The sequence below is a fragment of the Tamandua tetradactyla genome, chromosome 9, assembly GCF_023851605.1.
Source record: "Tamandua tetradactyla isolate mTamTet1 chromosome 9, mTamTet1.pri, whole genome shotgun sequence".
Classification (NCBI taxonomy): Eukaryota; Metazoa; Chordata; class Mammalia; order Pilosa; family Myrmecophagidae; genus Tamandua; species Tamandua tetradactyla.
The window spans coordinates 85649037-85674042 of record NC_135335.1 but is presented as its reverse complement, the minus strand read 5'-3'; the positions used below and the strand labels follow the sequence as shown (position 1 = coordinate 85674042).

The window sequence follows — 25006 nt, the reverse complement described above, 5'->3', positions numbered from 1 at the left end:
AGAAGAAAGTTTATATGTAGGGAATAAGACAAATTAAGGAGCATGGGAAAAAATATAATGGGGAGAGGTCCTGAGGAAAGAAAGCTAGTTTTCCAAGTATTTAAAGCACTGTTGTTACAGAAGGAAGACTCGTATTTTTTCACTTCAAGAATCAGAAATAAATGGTTTAAATTCATTAGCACAGATGGCTCTCTGGAAATCAATGCTGAGGAATCCTGGAATTTGTTTTTGTTTTTTTAAATATTTTTAACATTTTTTTAAAATTGTGAAATATAACATATACACAAAAGGCAATGAATTTCATAGAACATTTTAACAAGTATTTATAGAGCAGATTTCAAAGTCTGGAATGGGTTACAATTTCACAATTTCAGGTTTTTCCTTCTAGCTGCTGTAAGACACTGGAGATTTAAAAGAAGCATCAATATAAAATACTCATTTGTTAAATGCTAACTTCTCTGTTATAACTCCTCCTTCTCCTTTGATCCTTCTCCCAATTTTTAGGGATACTTGGACTATGCCCATTCTAACTTTCTTCATGCTGCAAAGGGGCACTGACAATATGGGATGGGGGATGGAACTGGTTGATGTTCTTGGAGAGACAGGCACCTCTGGGTTTCAGGACTAATCTGGCCTATGAACTATCTGAAGTTTTAAGTTTCTGGAAATTATGGAATTTTTATCATGGATTTCAAATAAATCAGCTAGAAGAATGACTGAAAACGGCGGGGGGGAGGGGGAAGAAATTTTATCCTGAGAAACTTTTAAGGATAGGGTACCAGCTAACTCATCTTAAGGGTTTACAAGGTAAATAAGTATACTTTTTAGATAATGCTTAAAGAAATATACCCTTTTACCTTAAAAGTTCAAGGACAGCAGCCTTTTTGTTCTGCTCTGGCGATCTGACTTGTCACCAAACTCCTGATGCCTCTATTTCTTTTATTTCAAGATACGATATAGACAAATGAATAATAATAATGGCATTAGAGTTCACTCCTCAGTCTGTGACTGCAGGGCACATACTCTCAACCATCATATCCCACTGGTTGAAAGGATTATTGTGCAAGCATTATTACCCACTGGATAAAAATATTAAAATGTGAGGGCTCACAGACTTCCTCTAGTTTCTGCTTTAGAAAAAGGATTTGGATTTCACCTGCTTAGCTTCCTTCCCCCTGGAGAGAAGAACAAAAGGAAGGCATACGAATCGATTCTCTTAAGAAAAGTAACCAGAAGAGAATTATCGCTGCACTCCCAAGGGAGTCTGGATGGCAAGGACCGAAAAGAAAAGATGAGAGAGAAATCTTTTTGGGTAGAAGCAAGAAGCTCCTACAGAAGTTCTGAATGAGAGGAAGGCTGGTGATTTTAATTAAGAGTTTCATATATATGAATTTAGACCCCATGACTTGACAGAGAACAGAAGTACATACTAAAATCCCTTTTTAAGCAGTGCTTTTACAAATGAGATATCAGCTCAGGAGCTGATCCCCAAGATTAATTAAAATGATTAATTAAAATATCTAATTCCTAGTTTTCCAATTCCACTAGCTAACCCTGTACAACCAAAACATCTGACTTATTCATCAACTCCTGAAATTAACTTACAAAATTCAAACCAATAACTTGAAGACTAAATCAATTCTCTCTTCAAATACACCACCCTTCTTAGGTAGTACCAGAAGCTAAATTACCTTTCCTTAGATAGTGAGCTAAACAAGTTCAGGAGCCTCATTCAGGGCATACCATAACCAAACCCCAGGTACTGACTTCTTAAGGTTTTCAACGAAATTGCTATACATTTACATTTGACATTAGGAAGAATTTTCCAAACTCTTGGGTTGTAATAAAGGAAACCTTTTTAAGAATAAAGAGATGATATTATTCCCAGGAAGACTTGCGTACACGCCTACCTAAAAGAACAATGGACCACACTATCTTTTTTTTTCTACTTCTGCGATGATGTAGAAGTTGCTGCACAGGTACAAAATTAGCCCTTGTAATGAACCACAAGATTAGATTCAGACTATTTTGCCACTGACCAGCGGCTACACCCCACTTTGCCATTAACCTCGCTAGGCAGGTTTGGGGAAATTACTTCATCTTTTTAGACCTCAGTCTTCTTCCTGTTCAAACAGGGAACTGAACTCTTAGGATATATCCCATGTACATGCTTCCATTTGTCCTAGTCCTTGACCGTCCAGGACTGACATCACTCTTCCTCTGAGCCCACATGTAAGTTTAGATAGAGCAAAAACCTTTTGGAACTAATTGGGGTTGAATGGAAAATCTGAAATAATTCAGGACATGTGGGAAAGACCAAAAAAAAAAAAAAAAAATACAATAAAGAAATGTCCTGGGTTTTCCTGCCCAATTATACTCTGGGCTGCCTGGATTTCTTCATTTCTTTGATTTGTTTTGTTTTTTTTCCAAGTCTTCCACAGTTACTAGTATAGTATGTTGATATTTAAATCTACTAATGACTAAATAATAGATATTTAGTGAACTATCTTGGTCAACTCAATTTTACCAGGCATTTTAAGCAAAAAATTCTGCCTTGGTTTTCTATTTTGCTGATTTTACCTCATCAGTTTATAGTACACTAATATTGATGTTTAAGTTTTAAATATCTGCTAATAATAATAATGGATAGTAACATCAAATGGAGTATCTTTGGGTTCCTGCCCTCTACTAACTTTAAGAACAAAAAACACTTACAGTAAAGTTTCAGGTATTATGTCATAGCATCGACTGAGTGATAGGTGCTGGAGGTAGTTGAGCTGGTGAAATTCCTGAAAGCAGTCATTCTTTAGCATGACACTATCACTATAACAAAGCAGAAGAAAATCTATTAAAAACCCACCCGTCAAACCTAGAGAGAAGACAGAACAGTCTACTGCATAGTTTCTTTAATGCAACAGTCAACGAGTAGTCATGTTTTTTCCAACGTTTGACCTGAAATAAACAAACAAAATCATACCTTAAGTCTAGGTGGACAAGATTGGGGCATCTTCTAACTAAGGTAGAAACATCTACGAAAAAAAAACCACAAGTCACTATTAAATGAAGTACAAAATACGGCTATCTGCTATCACTACTATCAGTTAACCCTGTGCTGGAAATTTGGAACAATGCAATTATAGTCACACAACTATGAGAAAGAAGAAACGGAATTATAATCTTTGCATGTCAGATTTTCCACCCAGAAAATCTGAGAGAACGATCTGAAACATTAGCAGAAATATTAAAAGAACTGTGTAAAATGACAGTTGACAGTAATCCATAGCTTATCTATGTATCAGTGATAAGTGGCTGGAAAAATAAGAGGGAAAAAGTCTCATTCACAACAGCAAAAAGCAAAATGAATATGCCAGTATATATAAACGAATAACATAAAGATGGTATTTCAAATCAGTGGAGGCAAAGCCACACTGCGAAAAATTAAGTTACCTTCCAGACTCATATCAGATATCCAAAAAAGTTTTGCATATATTTAAAAGTTATAAATGCAAAAATATAGGTAATCATTCATCGGATCTTGGGATAGATAAAGATTTTTTAAATGTAAAAGAAAACCCCAAAAGTTAAAAAAAAAAAAAGAAAACAAAAAACTCTATCAGGTTAAAATAGTTAATAGTACAATTATAATTCTTTCATCAATTGTAACAAAGGTACCACATTAATGCCAAGTGTATTTAATAATATAATAGTATAATATAGTATAACATAACATAACATAACATAACATAACATAACATAACATAACATAACATAACATAACATAACATAAGATGCTCCTGCTGTGGAAAAGTCTGGCAGTTCTTCAGAAAGTTAAACAGCATGACCCGGCAATCCCACTTAAAGGTATGTATCTAGAAGAGATGAAAGCAGGGACTCGGATGGACATCTGTACACCAATGTTCATAGCAGCATTATTCACAATAACCAAAAGATGGAAGCAAACCAAATGTCTGTCAACAGATGAATGGCTAAGCAAAATGTGGTATATACATTAAAAGTATTTTTTAAAGACTCTATCATGTTAAAATAAAACAATTAATGGTATTATATAAGGTGTAAAAAACCTTAAACAATAGAAAGTAGACAAAGAATGTAAATGGATAATTTGCAGAACATACAGAATAAAAAATGGGGCAAGAAACACAAATGAAAATTAGAAATGCTACTTTTCAGCCATCTACTGAAAAAATATTCTATGTAATACTCAGAATTGATGAAATATAATAAAGCAGATCTTCCCATACACTGCAAGTGATTAGAGTTTGAGGTTTTTTGTTTGTTTTTCTCACAGCTTCTGCCACATCTCTCTCTTCCTCCCTGCTTAAATTTATAAATGCCTGCTCAACATACCCACTTGGCTGCTTAAGGCACCTCAAACTTACAACTAAAACCAAATACTTAATTTGTCCATGAATCTGCTCTCTCCCTAAAGTCTCTCCTGTTTCAGTAAGTGATAACTCTAGTTATCCAATTGTTTATGCGAAACACCCTTGGAGTCATACCTGACTGTTTTTCTCAGAATCCACACTCAATCTGTTACCAAATCCCTGTTAAATTCGCTCAAAACCTGATCGTTTTTTACCAGCTCGTGGTAGACTGAATTATTTTTTCCAGGAGGAAAAAAACAAAACAAAACGCGTTCTTAATCTTAATCCCGTTTCTGGGAGTATGAATCCATTGTAAATAGAACCTTCTGAAGACGTTATATTTAGTTAAGGTGTAGCCAAACTGAATGTCCGTGGGTCTTAACCCTATTACGTAGGCTTTATAAAGAGAAAGCCATAGGGAAGCGTGGAAGCTGGAAGTCAATAGAACCCCAATGAAAACAAGAGCACATCACCATGTGATGCCAAGACCGGTGAACCTAAGAACTGCAGGACAACCAGAATGCTACCACGCCTGGGAGGAAGCAAGTCTTCTAGCCCCTGAAACCCTGAGATGATAAATTCCTGTTGCTATTTGTCAGAGCACCCAGGAAACTGAGACCCTCAAATGTTCACCTGAGCCTCCTACTGGTCTCTCTGCTTCCATACTTGCTCCCCTACAGCCTTTCTCAACCCAGCAGCAAAGTGATCCTTTTAAAAGGTAAATCACATCGGATCACTCCTCTGCTCAAAATACTCTGATGCTTACCATCTCGTTCAGAAAAAAAATCCAAAGCTTTTGCCTTGGCCTAGAGAGTCCTTGGTTATTTCCTCTCCTATCACTCTCCTTCTCATTCCCTCTCACACACTGGTTCCCACCTCAACATCTTTTCTGCTCTCGCTAGCCTTTCATTCTAGAATATTCTCCTTTCACATGTCCACGTGGCTTGCTCTTCATTCACTCTGGCCTCTGTCTGTTTTAGTTTCCTGAGCTGCTCAAGCAAAAAATAACAGGAAACAGGTTGGGTTAAATAATGGAAATGTATTAAGCTTCACGGTTTTGAGGCTAAAAGAAAGTCCAAACCCAGGGGTCCCCAAGGCAATGCTTTCTCCTGGAAGCCTGAAACATTCTGGAGCTGGCTGCCAGTGATTCTTTGTCCTTACTTGTCACGTGGTAAGACACATGGCAACATCTCCTGGTCCCTCTTCTCCTGCCAGATTCCGCTGATGCTCAGCTTCTGGCTCCTTCCTCTGTGGCTTTTTTCTGTCTGAATTTCATTCCACTTATAAAGGACTCCAATAATAGGGTTAAGGCCCATCCTGGCCCATGCCTTAACTGAAGTGGCCTCATCAGAGGTACTACCTACAACGGGTCCATATCTACAGGAATGGATTAGATTTAAGAACACATTTTTCTGGGATACATACAGATTTCAAACCACTATCCTGCCCAAGTGTCACCTCCACAGAGAGCTTTTCTCCTTGACCATTCCATCTAAATCTACACAAACTGAAGAGCCACTGGAGCTAGAAGGGATATTAAAAACCATAGAATCCAACCTGTTATTGTAAATTAGAGGCAATTTTGGCTAGAAAAGTCAAGGTTAAATCTAAGACCAAAAGCAAGGCCTTCCAAAACCTAATTCAGAGCTGTATAGGGAAGTGGCGAGGGGGATGGCAGCAACATTAACAGCCAACAATCACTGAGCTCTCACTACGTGCCAAGAACTGTTCAAAGTGCTAAACATGTATGAACTCATTCACTCCTTATTATAACCCCAAGCAGGAGATTGTATTAGGATCTCCATTTTACTGATGAGGAAACATGGAGGTTAAGCAACCCAGTAAATGGCAAAGCAGATATTTAAATGCAGGCAGCCTGGCACCAACACATGAGCAAATACTAAATCCATATTATCTTCTATGTGATGTGTGCACTATTAATTATGTGAACTTATAAATCTTTGATTCTCATTATATAACTATGTAAACCAACACTCTGCTTACACTCAGCCTCTTTATCCCTGGCCTGAATGTGTCTGGCAAGCAGGATTTTATTACGTGCTATTCTTGCAAAAACTCGATCAGCAGGTTGTTCATTCTTTTTCTCAGAGGAAAAAAGACAAGAGTTTTAATCCAAACTTTGACAAACTTAACAACAGTTTGCCTATAGCAGAGTTTTTAACCTTATATCCCAGAGCTACTAAGGGTCTGAGTTGATTCCAGAAAAACTCAAAAAAAACAGTGAGTGGGAAATTCAGATATGGGAAAGAAATGTACATACGACCTGCTTTCCCTTCCCGTGATAATGAACAGGGAAGAACTAAGAGCGGTGAGCTTCAGACCTAAAGAGGATGTTTGCCAGAAGGCCATTTGGAAAATGCTATCTAAAGCCTAAGAAAGGTGCCTAATCCTTGACCTGGCAATTTCACTTTTAAGAATCCATCCTTAAAAATACACTCAAAGATTTGTCTCTGTTCATCACCAAGTGTTTATAAAATGGGAAACATGGAAAGACTAATAACGATCAGAAGGAGATGGCAGAATATGGTATTGCATATCTACATGATGAAATATCATATAGCAAATAAAGAAGATGTGATGTAGGGAAATAATGGGTGTCTCTGAAAAAATATATGAAGTACTCTATCTTTTAAGAAAAAGTCCCATTTTCTTAAAAAAAAACATTTTATGCAGAAAAAGACTGGCAAGATGTTAGTAGATTATTGGTGATTTTTCTTTGCTTTCTATTTTACATATTTTTGATAATGTACATATACTACTTAAACAGATTTAAAACTGTGGTTAAAGGATAAAATATAGAACAGGAATATTGTGTGTGTGTGACACAGGTGGTAAGAGATCTATATGTGACTTTACAGACCTCTAAAGAAAGTATTCACTTTAACTAAAATGTAACCATTTGGAAATGGCAGGGATCCCAAGCATGGAAATAGAACTCAAATTCCTGGCCACTCATGAGAATCTAGCTAGTATTTGCTACAGCCTGAAACATCTCAGAAAGGGACAAATCATGTCTTGGAGAAGTAGTTTTCAAATAACACTTCAACTTTAAGAAGATATATTCTGCAAATGTTTGAGTCACATCTTTTTAAGTATTAAAAACCCTATAATAAACAATCCACCTGCACTCAAATGTGCTAATACACCGACATCAAAACACCAAGAAAGAGTTAACGTGTACTGTGAGTCTCACCAGCTTTTGTGCAGACTGTAGATTGAATGTTAGCCTGAGATACCAAGGTGAAGCCATTTACAAACTTGTCATTGGCAGCACTTTGCAAGCCAAGCATTTTTTCAGTGTTATACAAAAAAAACAAAGCACAATTGAATGTTGAGGGGTATAAAGACTATTACCCGTCATGACCTCTGATTTCAATTGCTTGTGTTCATGCAAACAACTTCACTGTTCTTTTAGCGTGTACTTCGAATTAAGTAAAGGTTGTAAAATCAAACTTACACCTTTATGGAAGGGTTTCTCAATCTCAGAATTACTGACATTCTGGACTAGATAATTCTTTGTGGTTGGGACTATCTTGTGCATTGTAGGATGTTTTGCAGCATCTCTGGCTTCTAGATACCAGCAGCACTCCCACAGAGATGACAATCAAAAATGTCTCTAGAGATTTTTGTTCCTTTGGGGGCCAAACTGCCCCCAGTTGAGAACCACTGCTTAATTCTACCCAAATATAGCATTTATTTATTTTTATATAAAAATAGATACTGAAAATTTAGCTGATACAAAATGTGCTCCTGCTTAAAAATAAATTGTGTTTAAGTATAAAGGGTTTCTATTTCTAGATCCTTGATTCAAATCATTACCCCCTTGGCCAGTTGTCTTCCTTTACCTAACCTTTCTGATCAGCTGCTACGTCATCTGAAAAGTAGCAGTAATAATGCATGCACTGGATTAAACAAGACAAGTTAATATAGAGTAACACTTAGGAGATGCTCCATAAATCAAACCTATTACTGCTATTGGTGTGTTAAAGGCCCCAAGAGTCCTGACTGGTAGTCTTACCTGATCTCTGTAGATTCTTTCGGTAGCCACTAAGATTCAGCTGGGTGATGGTCTCTGACACGTGTGCCACAGCTACTTGCACATGCTTTTCAGTGAAGTCATAACACCAAGAGAGGTTCAGCTCATCCAATCTGCATACAAGAGGAATATAAAGGAAAGCTAAAACTAGCTCACAGGAACAAATTTTCCAGGAAATGATGCCCTGCTCAAAGAGGGCCCCAAAATAAAGAAATTTGTCACACTGACCAGGTAGTGATCAGTTCAAAGCACTGTCTAAAATTGCAAAGAAAATACAAAGCTATAGATTCCTTACTATTTTATACACAGAACTCCTGCTTCTTTAAGCAGCTACCCTTGCTCACCTGAAACTGTCTTCTTTCTTCTTGATATGCTCTCATGCCCCAGTTTTGTCCTGAAAACTGCCAGGGAACCTGAGCAGAGGCCTTAGAGAACAATGCCACCTACTGGAAATGAAGGGAAGAAGCACTCTTCTGTGCTCTGCCCTGCCAGCACAAACTTCATTTCAGGACCAGAGCTAGAAATTCTAGCCTCTATGTTTCCCTTCTCAAACACCCAGGAGAGTTTAGAAAACAAACACAGATGAGCCATCAACAGAGATGTTATAAATAAATTGTTGGATTGTTTTGGGGGTGTCCTAACAAAAAGCTACTTAATCTAATTCTGTCTCTGCTACCTGAGCAAAAGAAGGCTTCAAAGGCAACTTGTAACCATTTCTGGCATTACTAAACTAATATACATTTTACCCTGTTGATAACATTTTCTTAAGCAAGGTCAATCTGCTTTCAACAGGTCATTAACAAGACACAGGTACAGTGCTGTACTACAGAGACAAGAAAATAATAAAAACAATACAAAGATACACACAGTATTGTGTTTTCTGTAAATCACATCCTCTCCCCATTTAGTAATACATGTAACCCTGTAGTCTTTGTTTATGTCTTAATTTTGTTACACAATATAAAGGAGATATTTTGAATGGAGTCACCCAAATATATGGTTTATATTTGCAATGTACCAAAGTTAATAAAAAACTGTAAGTTAGGTATACAAATACTGGGAGGGGAGAGGACCAGACCGTACAGTCAAGTGTAAACAGACTTCTGTCAAGCATATGAATCCATTTTCCTCATTTTTACTACTAACAAAAAAAAAGGGATCACTATTCAAGTATCCCTTGCAATCTGAGTCAATTTGGCTCCTGAATTGAGATAGAAAATTTGGAGGGCAAAGGATATTGCATTATCCAAATCTATCTAGCCACTGAGTTTTGGATAAAGAGAGGCAAGAGGGAGGGCCGCGGTGGCTCAGCGGGCAAAGTGCTTGCCTGCTATGCCGGAGGACCTCGGTTCGATTCCCGGCCCCAGCCCATGTAACAAAAACGGAGAAACAGAATACAATAAAACAAGAGAATGTTTAAAAATGTTTCCCTTTCTTCCTTCCTTCCTTCCTTCTATCCTTCCTTCCTTCTCTCTGTCTTTCCTTTAAAAAAAAAAAAAAAAAAAAAAAAAAAAAAAAAAGAGAGGCAAGAACTTGGCTAGTTAGGACAGAGCTCAAGAAATACTATTGATTCTATTTGGACATGAGGGATAGCTGTTCATTTGATGCCTCAGCTCTATAATCAAGCTTCAAATCTTTCCTACCTCGAACAGCTGCTTAGCAGAGTCATCAGGGCAGATTCAGAGAATCCAGAACACCCACAAAGGTTTAGTCGTACTAAATTTGAGTTCTGCGCGAGATTACTGGAAAAGGGAAAAAACACCAGAGAAATACCAATAAGATATCCTTATTTGATTAATAAGCATTCAGAGAAAAGTAGGCTATTGAAATTGTTAAACACACAGGACTTGGAGTTGGGAGGACGCTTAAATCATGTCTTCCTATCTATATGACACTGAGCAAAGTACAAAAAACACCAGAGAAATACCAATAAGACAACCTTATTTGATTAACAAGCATCCAGAGAGAAAAAGTAGGCTATTGAAATCACTAAGCACCCAGGACTTTGAATCGGGATGAAATTTAAATCATGTCTAGCCATCTGTATAACACTGAGCAAAGTGCTTTGCCTCAGTTTCCACATCTGTGAAATGGTAATAATGGTACCTTCTTGGTAAGGTTGTTAAGATTAAATGATATAATGTAATAAGGGATTTAAGCCAGTGCCTGGCAGAAAGTAAGTGCACAAGAAACATCAGTCAATGCACATTCTAAATTAAAATTTAAAAAAGGAATGGAATAAACGTTTCACTTTCTCCCATAATTGGAATTAGCTTGCAGGCAAACTTCTAGTTATAAAGACAACAGATTCTTTCAATTAAATGCCCCTCAATTTGATTTTGTAGATTTATCCAGAATGATGCCTCAATAAATCTCAGAAGGATTTGAACAATGAATAAAAAACTATTTGCAAAGTCCCCTTGAGGGAATGGTGAGAAAGGGGGGAAAATTTAACTTCCCCAAGTGGAGAATTCTTGATATTCTCACAAGCAGTGGGGTCAAATAAATCAATAGGCTGAGCCCCCAGTCTTGGGATTTGTTCATATGAAACCTAACCCCGCAAAGGATAGGCTAAGCCTACTTAAAATTAGGTCTAAGAGTCACCCCCAAGAGAACCTCTTTTGTTGCTCAGATATGGTCCCTCTCTCTCTCTCTCAGCCAGCACGACAAGCAAACTCACTGCCCTCCTCCATCTATGTGGGACATACTGAGCTGGGAATGAGCTGGGACTCAGCACCAAGGGATTGAGAAAATCTTCTTGACCGAAAAGGGGAAGTGAGAAATGAGACAAAATAAAGTGTCAATGGCTGAGAGATTTCAAACAGAGTCGAGAGGTTATCGAGGGGTTATTCTTACGCATTAAGAAGACATCACCTTTTTAGTTAAGGTGTAATGGAGAGGCTGGAGAGAACTGCCTGAAAACATTCCAATAGCCATGTTTCTTGAAGATGATTGTATAATAATAAAGCTTTTGCAATGTGACTATGTGATCGTGAAAATCTTGTGTCTGATGCTTCTTTTATCTACCTTATGGACAGATGAGTAAAACATATGGATTAAAAATAAATAAACAATAGGGGGAACAAATGTTAAAATAAATTTAGTAGACTGAAATGCCAGTGATCAATGAAAGGGAGGGGTAAGGGGTATGGTATGTATGAATTTTTTTCTGTTTTCTCTTTATTTCTTTTTCTGAATTGATGCAAATGTTCTAAGAAATGATCATGATGAATATATAACTATGTGATGAAAAAAGAATGTTCATATTATATGTTGATTGGTTTTATTAATAAAATTTTTTAAAAAAATAAAAAAGAAAAGAAATAAGGAGAGCTTCAGAGAGAAGTTCTCCAAAACATTTCATTTTACTGAACAAAATTTAAATCTATTTAGAAAAAAAAACTCTCAATTTTCCCTTTCCTCTACACTCCCAAACACCTCATGTTAGTGAAACAAACTATTAACAGCAAGAATTCAGGAGTCATACGATAGAATCAATATCTTGGTTTTGTCACTTAACTGAGTGACCTAAGACAAGTTATTCACCTCTGTGTACCTCAGTTTTGAAATCTGTAAAAAGATAATAGTAAGAACATACTCATGGGGTTGGTGTGAAAACGAGACAAAACATTTAAAGGACTTAGTATGTGGCACATAATAAGTGTTCAAGAAATGTTAGCTGCTATTACTACTCTTATGTCTGTTTATATATATATATAATTATATATGTTATATAAATTTTTTTTTACTATGGGTCTCATCCGTTCTCACCCGAATAAACACAACAGCTCCTAAATGGTTCAGTTTCTTCTATGTCTGATTGATCCTCCAGTGTCTAGACTTAATTTTCTAAATTTCAACTCTGACATGTTCCTTCCACTCTAGAAACCATCCATTCTTTTCATTATTCTTCCCTCAAAGAGTCTAGACTTCTTACAGCATGGTGTAACCCCATGTTCCACAATTCCCAATTACTTAAGAGTTTAGAAGCATATAGGCAGTTTTACCTGGGCTACTGCTTCTTTTGTCCTATCATGTGGAGATGTCCTACCCAAATACCTTAATATTCAACTTAAGAGTCACTTCCTCTGAAAAGGTTACCCTCCCTAAATTTAATTAGCTTGTCCTCCATATTGCACATATCCACCAATACATTAACACACTGCACTACCATCTGTCTCTCTCAAGTATGAGGCAGGGACTTTGTCTTGTTCATCTTTTTTATCTCTAGAACCTAGCACAGAGCCTGGCATATCATTAGCATTCAAATGTTTGCTGTCTAGATGAGTCCTGGAAAGTTTTGCAGAAGACAGAGCACTGGGTATTTCTGGGTTCATCTGGATTAGGATTGGAGGGCACCCCAGTTATAGTCATGAAACAAAACCGACACACAGTAACAATCGCCTCTGTGACATGCTCCTGGCTACCACTCACTTGACAATGGCGTCCGAAAGCTGAAGGCCTTCCAGGCTTAGATTCTGCAACTTGGAGCACTGAGACAGAATGGCATGGAGAGTAGTCACATCTATTACAGAGTTCGACAAGTCCATGTGTTGTACACGAAAAGTGCTGAACACAGAACAGAAGAAAAGAGGCCCTGTGAGATGGCTTACACAGGGACATCTAGATCATATTTGCCCCCTATATTCTCCCCCAAATGAGCAGCCAACAACAAACAAAATTCCTACTAGCTATTTCCCATCCTCATTCATTCAAAAATTCAAGAGTTTAACCCAGTGCAGATATTGTAGCCAATAGAGTCTCGCTGAGCTCCATAAGTGGGCATCATGAACAAGAAAACTGAATGTAGGTGACATGAAGATTAAATCTATAACATCTCCTGGTTTCTGGCTAGGGTTAGTGGATGAACGGCAGTGGCATTTGCTAAAACAGGGAAGACAGTGGAAGAGCAGACTTTAAAGAGAGGCCAAATTTAATTTTAGATATGCTAATAACAGAGGCACTCAGAGTAAATTCAGGTACGGAAGTTTTCAGGTAGTTAGAAATAGCAGTTTGCTTGAAAGCAAGTCTGGGCATGGATATGAATGGGTAGGTTACAGCGTGCCCAAGGACAGCATTTGGATCAAAAAAAGAAAGCAGCCAGGGACAGACCTTGGAGTGAAGAAAGGAAAGCACACATGTGAAGGAGACCGAGAAGGTACAGCCACAGGAATAGGAAAAAAACCAGTGGGAGGCGTGCCAGACCACTACGGAAAGAAGGAAAAAAGTACTAGTGTCAGAATATATAGATTTTATCCTTAGCTTTGCTGTTTCAGTTTATTTTTCTATTCAGTTTCCAGTTATTCTACTCAAGTATGAGCTGGCACTAAACCACATGGCAAAACTATCGGTAATAGAGAAATATAGGCTATGAGGGCTCTTTTTTCAAAATATTCTACAAAAGAAACAAAATCAGGGCTTTTTTTTTTCCAGGTTGCAAACATATCCACAATAGGATCCCAAAATCAAAGCCATGAAATAGGAAAAGACTCCTCACATTTTTATTTATCAGAAATGGGCAGTGGGGACATAGGCAGCCTTGCATTTAGCTTCTGCTTTATAGCCTCATGCTCCCCATTTGCTAAGACCCCAACAGGAGAAGCCAAATGCGCATCTCTGACCCTGGGAAGAGCACAACAGTAAGGCTGAGTTAAAACAGGAATAGTGTCATCGCAACTCGTACCACGTTTCAACGCAAAGGCCACAAAAGCAGAACATGCAATTAACCCTCAAATTGTACAGGTGGACTGCCAAAGGCTGAAAGGCTAGAAATAGGAAGAAAGAAGGTTTGATCTGCTTTCTGTCTCACAATTCAGAAATAAGTCTTCTCTGGAGTTTCCTTCTTTTTACCTGAAATGCTCAATTAATGGCTGGTCCATAAATGATCGTGGGCAGCGGAAGGCAATCACCCCTCGAGACAGCAACCGCCCAATCACATCAGGGTGAAGGTTTTTACCTGTGAGGTCTAAGGTCTGCCACAGAGACTCATCAAACCTGGAAAAGAGGAGGTGCTCGGTTTGGCAAGCTGGTCACGTGCACACTGGAGGTCTCCCTCGACAACAGTGCTGAATAGAACACAGCTGCTAAATCTCCTTAAAGCAAAATCTGAAGGAGCCTTTGCTTTTAAGTTACCTATAAAATCAGCTGATATTTTTAAAGCATAGTTGAATATTTCTGGATCATATCATGGATAGGTTTCCATTTGTTTCTTTATATATGTGTATTTCCAATTTTGATGGTTTGATGCTATTATCACAAGCAATGCCATGATCTGGAACCAGAGACTAAAACTGCAGTGCCTGATTCAATTTGAAAAAAATTTTAATGGTTGTTCAAAGCACTTAGATCATTAATAATAGGTGGGTAAGTTCAAAATAACCTAAATAATCCCAGCTGCCATTTTTGTGACAGGTTACCATAATTATCATAAGTAACATGTAAATATAATTAAAGGAAGGAAATTAGCGTGATTTCATTATGATATATGGCTGCCATAGAAATCTACTAGGAAAAGGTAGCCATAGTTCAGCTCTGCTTTAATTTTTCACATTAAATGAGAATAATACTCTTTAAACTTAAAACAAGTATATATATTATATACTTCTAAGTAGTAATCATAGTATACATATATGCATGTATGAATTAATGTAAAAGAAAAAGGGAAAAATATTACTAAAAAGACTGCATTTCTTAAGCAAAAGGCAGGTCTGCAAAATGTCAAAATGATACACGGGAGTTTCAATATCTGTAGTAAAATTCAATTGTAAAAAAGAAAATATGATATATATAAGCACAAAAGGGAGCATTTTTTTTTTTTTTTTTTTAAAGAGAGAGGGAGGAAAGGAAGGAAAGAAAGACAGAGAAGGAAGGAAGGATGGAAGGAAGGAAGGGAGGAAGAAAGGGAAACATTTTCTTATTTTATTATACTCTGTTTGTTTGTTTGTTCTTTACATGGGCTGGGGCCGGGAATCGAACCGGGGTCCTCCGGCATGGCAGGCAAGCACCCTTGCCCGCTGAGCCACCGCGGCCCGCCCCAAAAGGGAGCATTTTAAATGCTTACACACACTAGAATTTTTTTTTTTAATACTGCATGAAATAGGTGGTCCACTAGCAGAGTTTTGAAATACTTCTGTCATAAAGAAATTACCAGTGTGTGATTTGAACTCCATTATTTAAAAGGCAGGACTGCAGAGAAGAATCCTAAAGAGGATAGCATTCTTTTGCATCTTTCTCTTGCTCAGACTAGAAACCATTCTGGCTTCTGAGAAAATGACTCCAGAGCAGCATCACACGGGTGGTCCTGAATCTCATGTTTCCTTCTGCAAGGAGGTAAACTGCAGCTGACCTAGCACTCAATTACAATCTGGGAAACATTTTGGAACATTGGTCAGCTTTCCAAGTAATGTAAATCTTTTTTAGCATAGGCAGAAAGAAGGATTCAGGAACTATCTGAAACCAAAGCCAAACCCAACTAGATGTGGTGTTATGATTAAGGCTGTAGACTCCTGGTTTTATCACTTCTTAGCTCAGATCTGACTGTCCCTGATTCTGTGCTTCGATGTCCAAAACAGAGACAATATGAATAATACTGACATTTTTAAGATTGTATGATGGATAAAATTGCTAACAACACCTGGTACACAAGCAAATGCTTAATAAATGTCAGTTATCACTTTTATGACAACTCAGATGAAGATTAATAAGACACTGCATTTAAAGGACACATTCATAGCTGGTAGAAAATTAAAATAAAAATTAAAATAAAAAATTGCTTAAGTGGAATAAATGAAACGTGCATATCACTTCCTCCAGCATTCCAGGTATGCAAACTTCTCTGTAGCTCTTCTGGGCACCCAGCCCAGCCCTGTATATTATCTCATTGCCAGCACATCTTCTAAGGGAAGGGGATCTGCTGTCTCTCAAAGGGATTCTTAGATCTGTTGAGAGAATCCCCTGGAGGCGTAAATGTTGGAATGCCTCCCGGAGACTTCTGAGTATGTTGAGAATCGAGATAAATGGCCTTTAAACAGACAGCAAAGAACAGTCACAGCGATGAGATGGGGACTAGTGGAGAACAGTGGAGACGTAGAAAAAGTCCAGACTGAAAAGTAAAGACTTTTTCTTGGTTCAGGCTTGTTAGTACCTACCCAGCTCACCAAGGCTTTGCATTTGCACCTCATCTTCCACACCTGGAAAGTATTGCTAGAGGACCAGCAGAAGCATCAACAAATGTTGGCCACCATGTGCTGAAACACTGCCATGAGCCAAGCAGTGCACCCACATCGTTACATTTCATCGTCATAACCTGCACTGAAGGTAACATCATCCCCATTTTATATATGTAGAGACTGAGGCCCAGAAGCATAAAGTAACTCCCCCAGGTCACACACAGCATAAGTGGCTGAGGCTGGGTTCGTACTGGGTCTAAAACTAAAGCCCTGTGCTCTCACTTCCCAGCACATTCACTGCCCAGCTTACCTGGTGTGAGGAACAGCTATGCCTCAATGCATCCCTGTAACTCCCTTGCTCTTAGCACATTCCCTGGCCCATAGTCACATCCAATAAATATGTGCTAAACTGAACACCAGGAAAGGAGGTTTTCAGAAATGAGGAAAGATTTATGCCTCCAGAAGACTCCTCTCTTCCACAGAGAAATGAAGACACTAGCTATTAATAAAAAATATGATGGTATCTAATGTGCTTTATGCTCCTATGTTTTTGCCGGTTTTTGATCTCACTACATAAAAAAACAAATAAATCAACACTCCACTCCCCTCCATAGGCCAAAAAGGATGAAAAATACTTACGCTAGGCTATACCATCTCTTACACACTCCAGAGACTTTTAGGAGTTCAGGAAGACATAAACAGGAAAAGATTCCCAAGAGCAGCTCATCTGGCAGGGCGTCCCATGAAACGCCTGTAAAGGGAAACAACAGTTTATTTTCCCATCATAATTTTGTTACCTTATCAAGTCCACCAAGTGCTTTCATGTACATAAAGGATATACACATTAAAAAACAAACAAAAAGAAGAAGAAGAAGAAGAAGAAGAAAAGATATGTACATTTAGCTTAAAAATGGACGTTAACACATTTAGCTTAAAAATGGAGAATTCAAATGGCAGAATTCTCGCCTGTCATGCCAGAGACCCGGGTTGTTTCCCAGAGCCCGCCCACGCCAAAAAAAAGCAAAACAATGGATGTTAACGCTAACCGAATTACTCATTCTTACGATATTTTTCAATTGATCCCACCACCTAAGTGCACTGAAGCAAGCACCATGCTTTTTCAGAAAATGAGGAAAGAGAGGGCCGAGGATATTTTCATATCATTCTTTTCTTCTGTTCCAGCCAGCCAATCCTAGGCAGAGACTACATTAACCGTGGGTCAGAGCAAGTTTCCATCCTCAAAGATCACTCAACAACATTTAAGATGCTGCGATGCTTTCGGCAGCTAAGGAATGACTGGTTTCACTCTGAAATGGACTCAATAGTGGCTTTATCAAGTAGTAACCTTATTTAAAAGAGAAAATGAACCCTCCTCCCTCTTCTTTCAGGCTTACAGAAATCACACTGGTGTCAATACCAAAGAGCAATACCAAGAGCAATACCAAAAGGGTACTCATTTATTAATCCAATCGATACTTATTGAAATCCTACTATGCTACAAGGGATTGTTTTAAGGGTCAGGAAAAGCAGTAAATCAAGATAAAATCCCTTACCTTCATAAAGCTTGTATTCTAGTAAGGGGAAACAGACAATACACATAAAAATAAGTAAATTGCATGATATATTAAAATTGTATTTTTGTATTTGTGCTATGCAGGGTAAGGGAGAAGTTGGGGAGTACAAGGGGGGGGTGGGTTAGAATTGAAATTTTGAACACAGCAGTCAGGGATGATGGCAATCATTAAGCAAAGGTTTGAACGAAGTGAGGAAGTGAGTTCATGAGTATCTGGAGCATGTTCTAGTTGCAGGGAACAGCATGTCCGTACTGAGGAACAGCAAGGAGGCCAGTGTAGAAGAGCAGATTGAGCAAGGAGGGTAGTAAGGAGATGAGAGAGGCCCAGTCATGTGTGGCTTTCAACATCATGACAAGGTTTTTGGCTTTGACTATGCATGTGATGAGAAGCCACTAGAGGTTTTGGAGCATAGGAATGGCCTGATCTAACTTAAGCTTTAATAGGATCACTTCAGCTGCCTGGGTCAGAAGAGTCTGGAGCAGAGAAAAGGTGGACATAGGAAAATCAGTTTCGTTTGTCTTATAAAAGCAGTAACTAAACAGCAATTCAACAAGTATTAAGTCTTTGCATATGATTATATAGAATAAGCCCCTCAAATAAGAACAATATGACAATAGCCAAGAAGCAAACACATGTATTAAAGAAATACAGAAAGAGTGTTTGGATTAGTTCAATAACTGCCTTCCCAGCCTCAATCTGCCTCCAGTTCATTTTCTATACTAATTTTATTGATATCCTCTCCCTACTCCCATTTAAAAGGTACCACGATTTACTGGACGTGCACATGAGACCAGACCCTGGGCAAGCAGGTCGAAGACATGAGGAGAAACACATCAGGGAGGTTAATATAAACATAGCAGTTGCTGCCTCTTCAACAGTATTCCTGCACATTCTTTCCAAAACCGTCATGTCCGTCTCTCAATTAGAGCCCTTCCATGGTACCCCCAAATACTCAGCCTGAAACTCACACTGCTTCACAGACTTCTAAGGCTTTCATGCCAGGGCTCAACTCATTTTTCTTAGTTCCTTATCCAGAAATGTGCTCCAGCCATTTGAAACTATTTATAATTCTTAGACTGAGTTGTTCTATGTCACAGTCAATGCCCTGTACATGCAGTGACCTCTCCTAACTGCTACTAACTTAACTAATTAAAAACCAATTGCTATTAAAACCCCAGCTCCTCTCTAAGGCCTCCCATGACAGCATTGAGGACAGGTCATTTATTTTACCATACTTTCTTTATTTACTTACTCATCTGTTTAAGTCCCCACTAGGCCATGAATTCTTTTTTGTTGTTGTTAACATTTTTATTGTAAACAACAAACAAACATACAAACATTTTTGACTTGGTTACAGTCAATGGCTCACAATATCACATAGTTGTGTATTCATCACCATGATCAATTTTTTTTTTTTGGACATTTGCATGCCTCCAGCAAAAGAAATAAAAAAGAAAAAAGAAAAACTCATACATGCCATATCCCTTACCCCTACTCTCATTGACCACTAGTGTTTCAATCTACTCGATTTATTTTAACATTTGTTCCCCCTATTATTTGTTCATTTCTTATCCATACTTTTTACTCATCTCCATACCGTAGATTAAAAGAGCATCAGACACAAGGTTTTCACAATCACACAGTCACACTGCAAAAGCCGTATCATTATACAATCATCTTCAAGAAACATGGATACTGGAACACAGCTCTACACTTTCAGGTACTTCCCTCTAGCCACTCTAATACACCACAAACTAAAAAGGGGATATTTATAACACACATAAGAAAAATGTTCAGGATAACCTTCTTGACTCTGTTTGAAATCTCTCAGCCACTGAAACCTTGTCTTATTTCTCTCTCCTCACTTTCGGTTGAGAAGGTTTTTTCAATCCCTTGCTGCCGAGTAGGCCACGAATTCTTGAGAATAAGAACGTGACTTTCTCTCTCTCTTTTTTTTTTTTTAACATCTCTGTATTCCCAGAATCTTGCACAGTGGCTGATACATTTATACATGCATATATTTCTTGAACACATACTGTCAAAGCCAGTACTAGGATCTAACACAATGGCTGGTATATTTGTCCATTCACACATTTACTGAGCATGTTCTGTATACCAGGGTCTCTGCTTGGTTCTAGGAACACGAAGATAAACAAGGTTGGCCCTCACCCTCACACTGCTCAGAGTTTGAGAGACTTCAACAAATAAATAGGAAATTTCAATAAAGTACCATGATGGGATACAATAGGGCTCAGGTGTCTATGCAACATACAGGAATGCCAAAGCAATTGGGAAGCATTCCTGAAGGAAGTGGCTTCCATGGAAGAATAAGTAGGAGATATCCAGTTTCTCAATTAATGCTTGCCGCTCTAGCTCTAGAGGTCAAAAAACAAACAAACAAAAAAGACTGAAGACCAGAAACCTAGGAGTAGGGAGACAAGGCAGATCATTCAAATCGTGGACCACGACCTGGGGAAGCAGCTAGAAATGACATGGAGCATCCTCCATCACCACCACCAAACTCCTCCAACGTCAGCGTGGCAGAGGATGGAAGGTCTCAAATGTGGTACCTGCCCAGCTCCCCAATTTTGAGAAAATTTAATGGATAGACTTTCTCAAGGTTTTCTGCCATTAATTCTTAAATTCTGGACCCCTGCTATCTCTGATATATGCAAAACAGACTCTAGTATTTGATTTGGCAAAAAAATTGCATATTTAGTTATCTGAAATTAATATGCTGAGATTTCGCTATGATCAGCAAAGACTATCCTGCCACCAAGAGTTGATCTTCAACAAATTTGAGAAGTAGCAGACTGAGAGAGAAGCACAGTTTTTTGTTGGAATCCTGGCTATGTTGCCCCCAAGTACATGAACTTGGGCAAGTTTCTTAATCTCTCTGGGCCTCAATTGCACCTTTATAGGAATAAAAAGACATGTCCTGCGGTGCTTTTAAAACAACAGGAAGATTAAAAATAAGCTATGAGAAAAGATTATACAATACAGTAGTAGAGAATCAAACTTAACTTTCTGTTTCTTGCCTCTATTCCCCAACTTGCTCAACAAAATTTGCAAAATTTCCTTTTGTGACAATGTTTTCTTTTCAATATTGTTCTGACTTTTCACCTACTCGAAAACAACCAAAATCTGAGTAGACTTTAGACAACAGCTGCATGATGTGATTTACCAAAACCCCATAACTGTCTCTATCTAAATCTGGGTTCCCCCAGTAGCATATCTTGAGATAAGGATCTGAATACAGGTTAAGTTTATTTTAGAAGTGATCCCTGGAAACAGTAGAAAGAAGTAGAAAAGACATGGAAGTGAAGGATGCTAATAGAGTGTATGTTAATAGGCACGTTATTTTTGTGGTCAACTGGAGTTCAAATCTTTAGCGAACTCCAGGAGACCTATAGAATCTGTCCCAGAGCTGTCCTTCAGGAACATGGCAGCTGGGATAATTATCCATCAACTATTGTCAGTCATTGGTTAGGGGCCCCTGTAAGGAAGACAGGATATTAACTCCCCAGAATTCCAGCCTGCCCCACACTGAGGGCCCAGAGAAAGACCCTAAGCATAGAGTCACATCTGTGTATAGGAGAAAGTCCTTGGCATGTAAGAGAATGGTGAGCTTCCAGGGGCTATGGATGGGGTACCCACAGTTACCCCTAAAGACACTGGGGGAAAGTAAATTAGGGAAACTTGTTGAGAGGTACAGGTCAGGAGGAAGAAATTAAAGAGATGAATTTGGTCAATCCTTTTTTTTTTTTTTTTTCCTATGGAGACATGCCTGAAAAACTGTTATTACCCAAATCTATAAGGTTTTATATCCAAAAAGCTCCAGGCTTTCTACAAAGAACATGGATAAGTATGAAAAGGACTTGTGGGCATATTTTTTTTTTATTAAAAAAAATTAACTAACACAACATTTAGAAATCATTCCATTCTACATATGCAATCAGTAATTCTTAATATCATCGCATAGATGTATGATCATCATTTCTTAGTACATTTGCATCGATTTAGAAAAAGAAACAGCAAGACAACAGAAAAAGAAATAAAATGATAATATAGAGAAAAAAATAAAAATAAAAAATACAAAAAATATATATAAGGAATATATATATATATATATATGTTATTAGGAAGACATAACAAATAATGAACAATTAAAAAAGCAATATAAGATAAGTAACTAAAGTGCTAGGAGAAGACTTTGGCATAGCCATGAAAGCAGAGACAAGCAAACCCAGGCAACAAAGATATGCAAGTATGATAATAGTCCACAGTTAGGAGAGCTTTGCACTGCAATTTCTATCTTCACCTGCCTAACTCCGACTCATTCTTCAGATGACACTTCCTCAGAACACTCCCAGGCCACCACCACACTCATGTTCAGCTTATTCAGTACCTGGCACAATGTCAAGCACATAACAGAAACTCAATAAATACTTGCTAAATGAATTCTACTTTCACTCTTTCCTCATGCAAACTGTAAATGTGCTAATTTTGCATTTGTATGACTGGTTAACCTCTGTTAACCAACTAACTCATGCACATTGCCTAGGATAGAGCCAGGCAAGTGCTCAATATATACTTCACAAAGGGATGGCAGATACCCAGAGAAGAATGCTGGCTTTATTTTATTATAGGCAAGATCTTGGCATCTCAGGACCTTATTTTACAAATCAAGAGACTGACTTGTGATTCCCTCTTTTGACAAACATTTATTTCCTAGGTGCCTAAGTAATGCCTTAGAGCTGGAAACTGGGAAAAAGCCACAGTCCCAGCTCAAAGGCCTCACTGGGTGACAATCAATAAACCAAGACACAAATTAACAATTATAACTGGTATTTACTGAAAGCCCTAAAAAGTGTCAAGCACTTATCAAACCACAGTGACTGTACTCTTTCTATGAACCTATGCACTGAGTACTAACTGTTATGGTAAGATCCCCATTTTATAGACCAGGAAATTTCTCTTAGTCAAGTTAAATAACCTTACCAAGTCAATAACAACTTTTAGGTGGCAGAGCCCAGAGGCAAACTTGGATCTCTCTGTTTTCAGACTCCCATGCCCTAAGATGAAGGCAAAGAAATATTATGTTTGAATGTTTGCCAGGGTGGCAGAGGGCACTACAGCTGGGGGTACAGAGTATGCAGAAGAAAGACACAGCATCAATGGTGCACAGAGGAGATAAGGTTGAAGAGGAAAATCCAGAAAACAAACGTGATGTCCTTTACCAGGACATGAGTAGTTTTAGAGGCATGTGTATCAGAGAGGGAGAAAGAGGCCTCAAGAGAGGATGCAATTATGACAAAAGGGATAAGGTCACACAACTAGTCAGTGGCAGAGTAGGAATTCAAACCCAGGGCTCACTGCAGATCATAACATCTTTCTATCTAGGATTCTCCTCCATTGTGATCATACACTTATTCTACAAGTTTAGGCAATGTGAGAATTAAGCCTTACTTGCTATGCAAAAAGAAATCAATCAAGGATACGGAGTGGTAGAGGAGCGAGGGAGTCAAATAAAGATACTGAGAGATAACAATGGACTCAACACCAAACAGAAGGAGTAACAAACAAGGAAACACACAGCCTCAGCTAGCAGCCAAATATGCATGGATGGCTCCCCTGAGCTGCCCACGGGATGACACGGATTCTAGTGCTGGGCGGATGAGCCATACCATAAAAGTGGCTGCTGTCCCAGAAGATAGGATAGAAGTTTGTCTTCATATAGTTGCTCTAGTGGCTTGTATCCAGGCTTGTGTCATGGTAAATCTAATTTTACTTGCCATATTTAATGTTCAAAACAACAGCCATCTGTTTCTTGAATTCTTGATTCTCCACTGCTGCCTGGTCTGTTTGTCTAGAGCATATGGAAACAACTAGGAGAAGGTTTTACCTTCTTTTAAACCCACCAAGGCTGCAAACTGACCCCAGGCATTTAGGGAGATAATTAAGCACAAGACCTCTAGACTTCAACTACTATATAGGCACCGATTAAATATACTTCAGAGTCATGAAATGGAGAAAACTGGTCAGATTAGCAAATGTGCAAGTTAACACTTTTGGCCACCACCTTTCCCACTTACTACTCAGGTATGCATCCAGCTTTCCACTTCTGTAATCTGATCGTCCCACACTTCTTAAACTCCTCTGGAAAGAGTGACTTGGTAAAGAGTTTTCTATGCATCAGATCTTCTCATTATAGATGATTCATTTTACTTGACATATTTATTTCTCAGAACATCACCAACACTCAGATTCAAATTGAAAAGCTAAAGTTATCTTAATCACCACCAAAATTTTGACTTTTGAAACTGCTTCTCTCTTTAAGTACAGATAATCAAATTATACCTGAAGGATAAGCAGGCACTGATACTCAAACTTGCAGAGTTTTTTTTTTTTTCTTTTCTGTTTTGGAAGGGGAGAAGTCTCATCTCATGTCCACTTTTATTTTCAGGTAGTACATACAACCCATGTTTCTTTTTGGGAAACTACCAACAGATTTTGCCATCTGGGATGAGTTCACCTCTCTCTTCCACAAACCATAAAGGGAAAACACTAAACCATGCTAGCTCTTGGTATTTGGGGATTATTTTGGTTAGGTGGGCAAAACTGAAAAAAAATAAAATAGCAAAACAGAAACATGGATCCTCAATGAACTTCTGAGCCCACAATACTTTACTTCTACTAGGGACATGCTCAACCCTGGGATGAGTGAAAAGAAATGAAGAAACAAAAGAAATTATAATTTGGAGAATAAGGTGCAGGGACTTTTGCCTAAGTTCACTACTGTGTTTTCAGTCCTTAGAATGG

At 38.2% G+C, this 25006-nt stretch overlaps 1 protein-coding gene across 1 annotated transcript in view; it reads right to left on the bottom strand.

The window, feature by feature from the left end:
* Positions 1 to 25006, bottom strand: part of SKP2 (S-phase kinase associated protein 2) — a 37572-nt gene that overhangs the window by 7441 nt on the left and 5125 nt on the right. Inside the window, exons 3-9 of the mRNA XM_077116977.1 lie at positions 17250 to 17361; positions 14293 to 14436; positions 12877 to 13011; positions 10086 to 10184; positions 8425 to 8555; positions 2978 to 3029; positions 2716 to 2823 (exon numbers count right to left, since the gene is read on the bottom strand). Of these exons, the coding sequence (XP_076973092.1) occupies positions 2716 to 2823; positions 2978 to 3029; positions 8425 to 8555; positions 10086 to 10184; positions 12877 to 13011; positions 14293 to 14436; positions 17250 to 17361 (781 nt within the window). The remainder of the gene's footprint in view (positions 1 to 2715; positions 2824 to 2977; positions 3030 to 8424; positions 8556 to 10085; positions 10185 to 12876; positions 13012 to 14292; positions 14437 to 17249; positions 17362 to 25006) is intronic.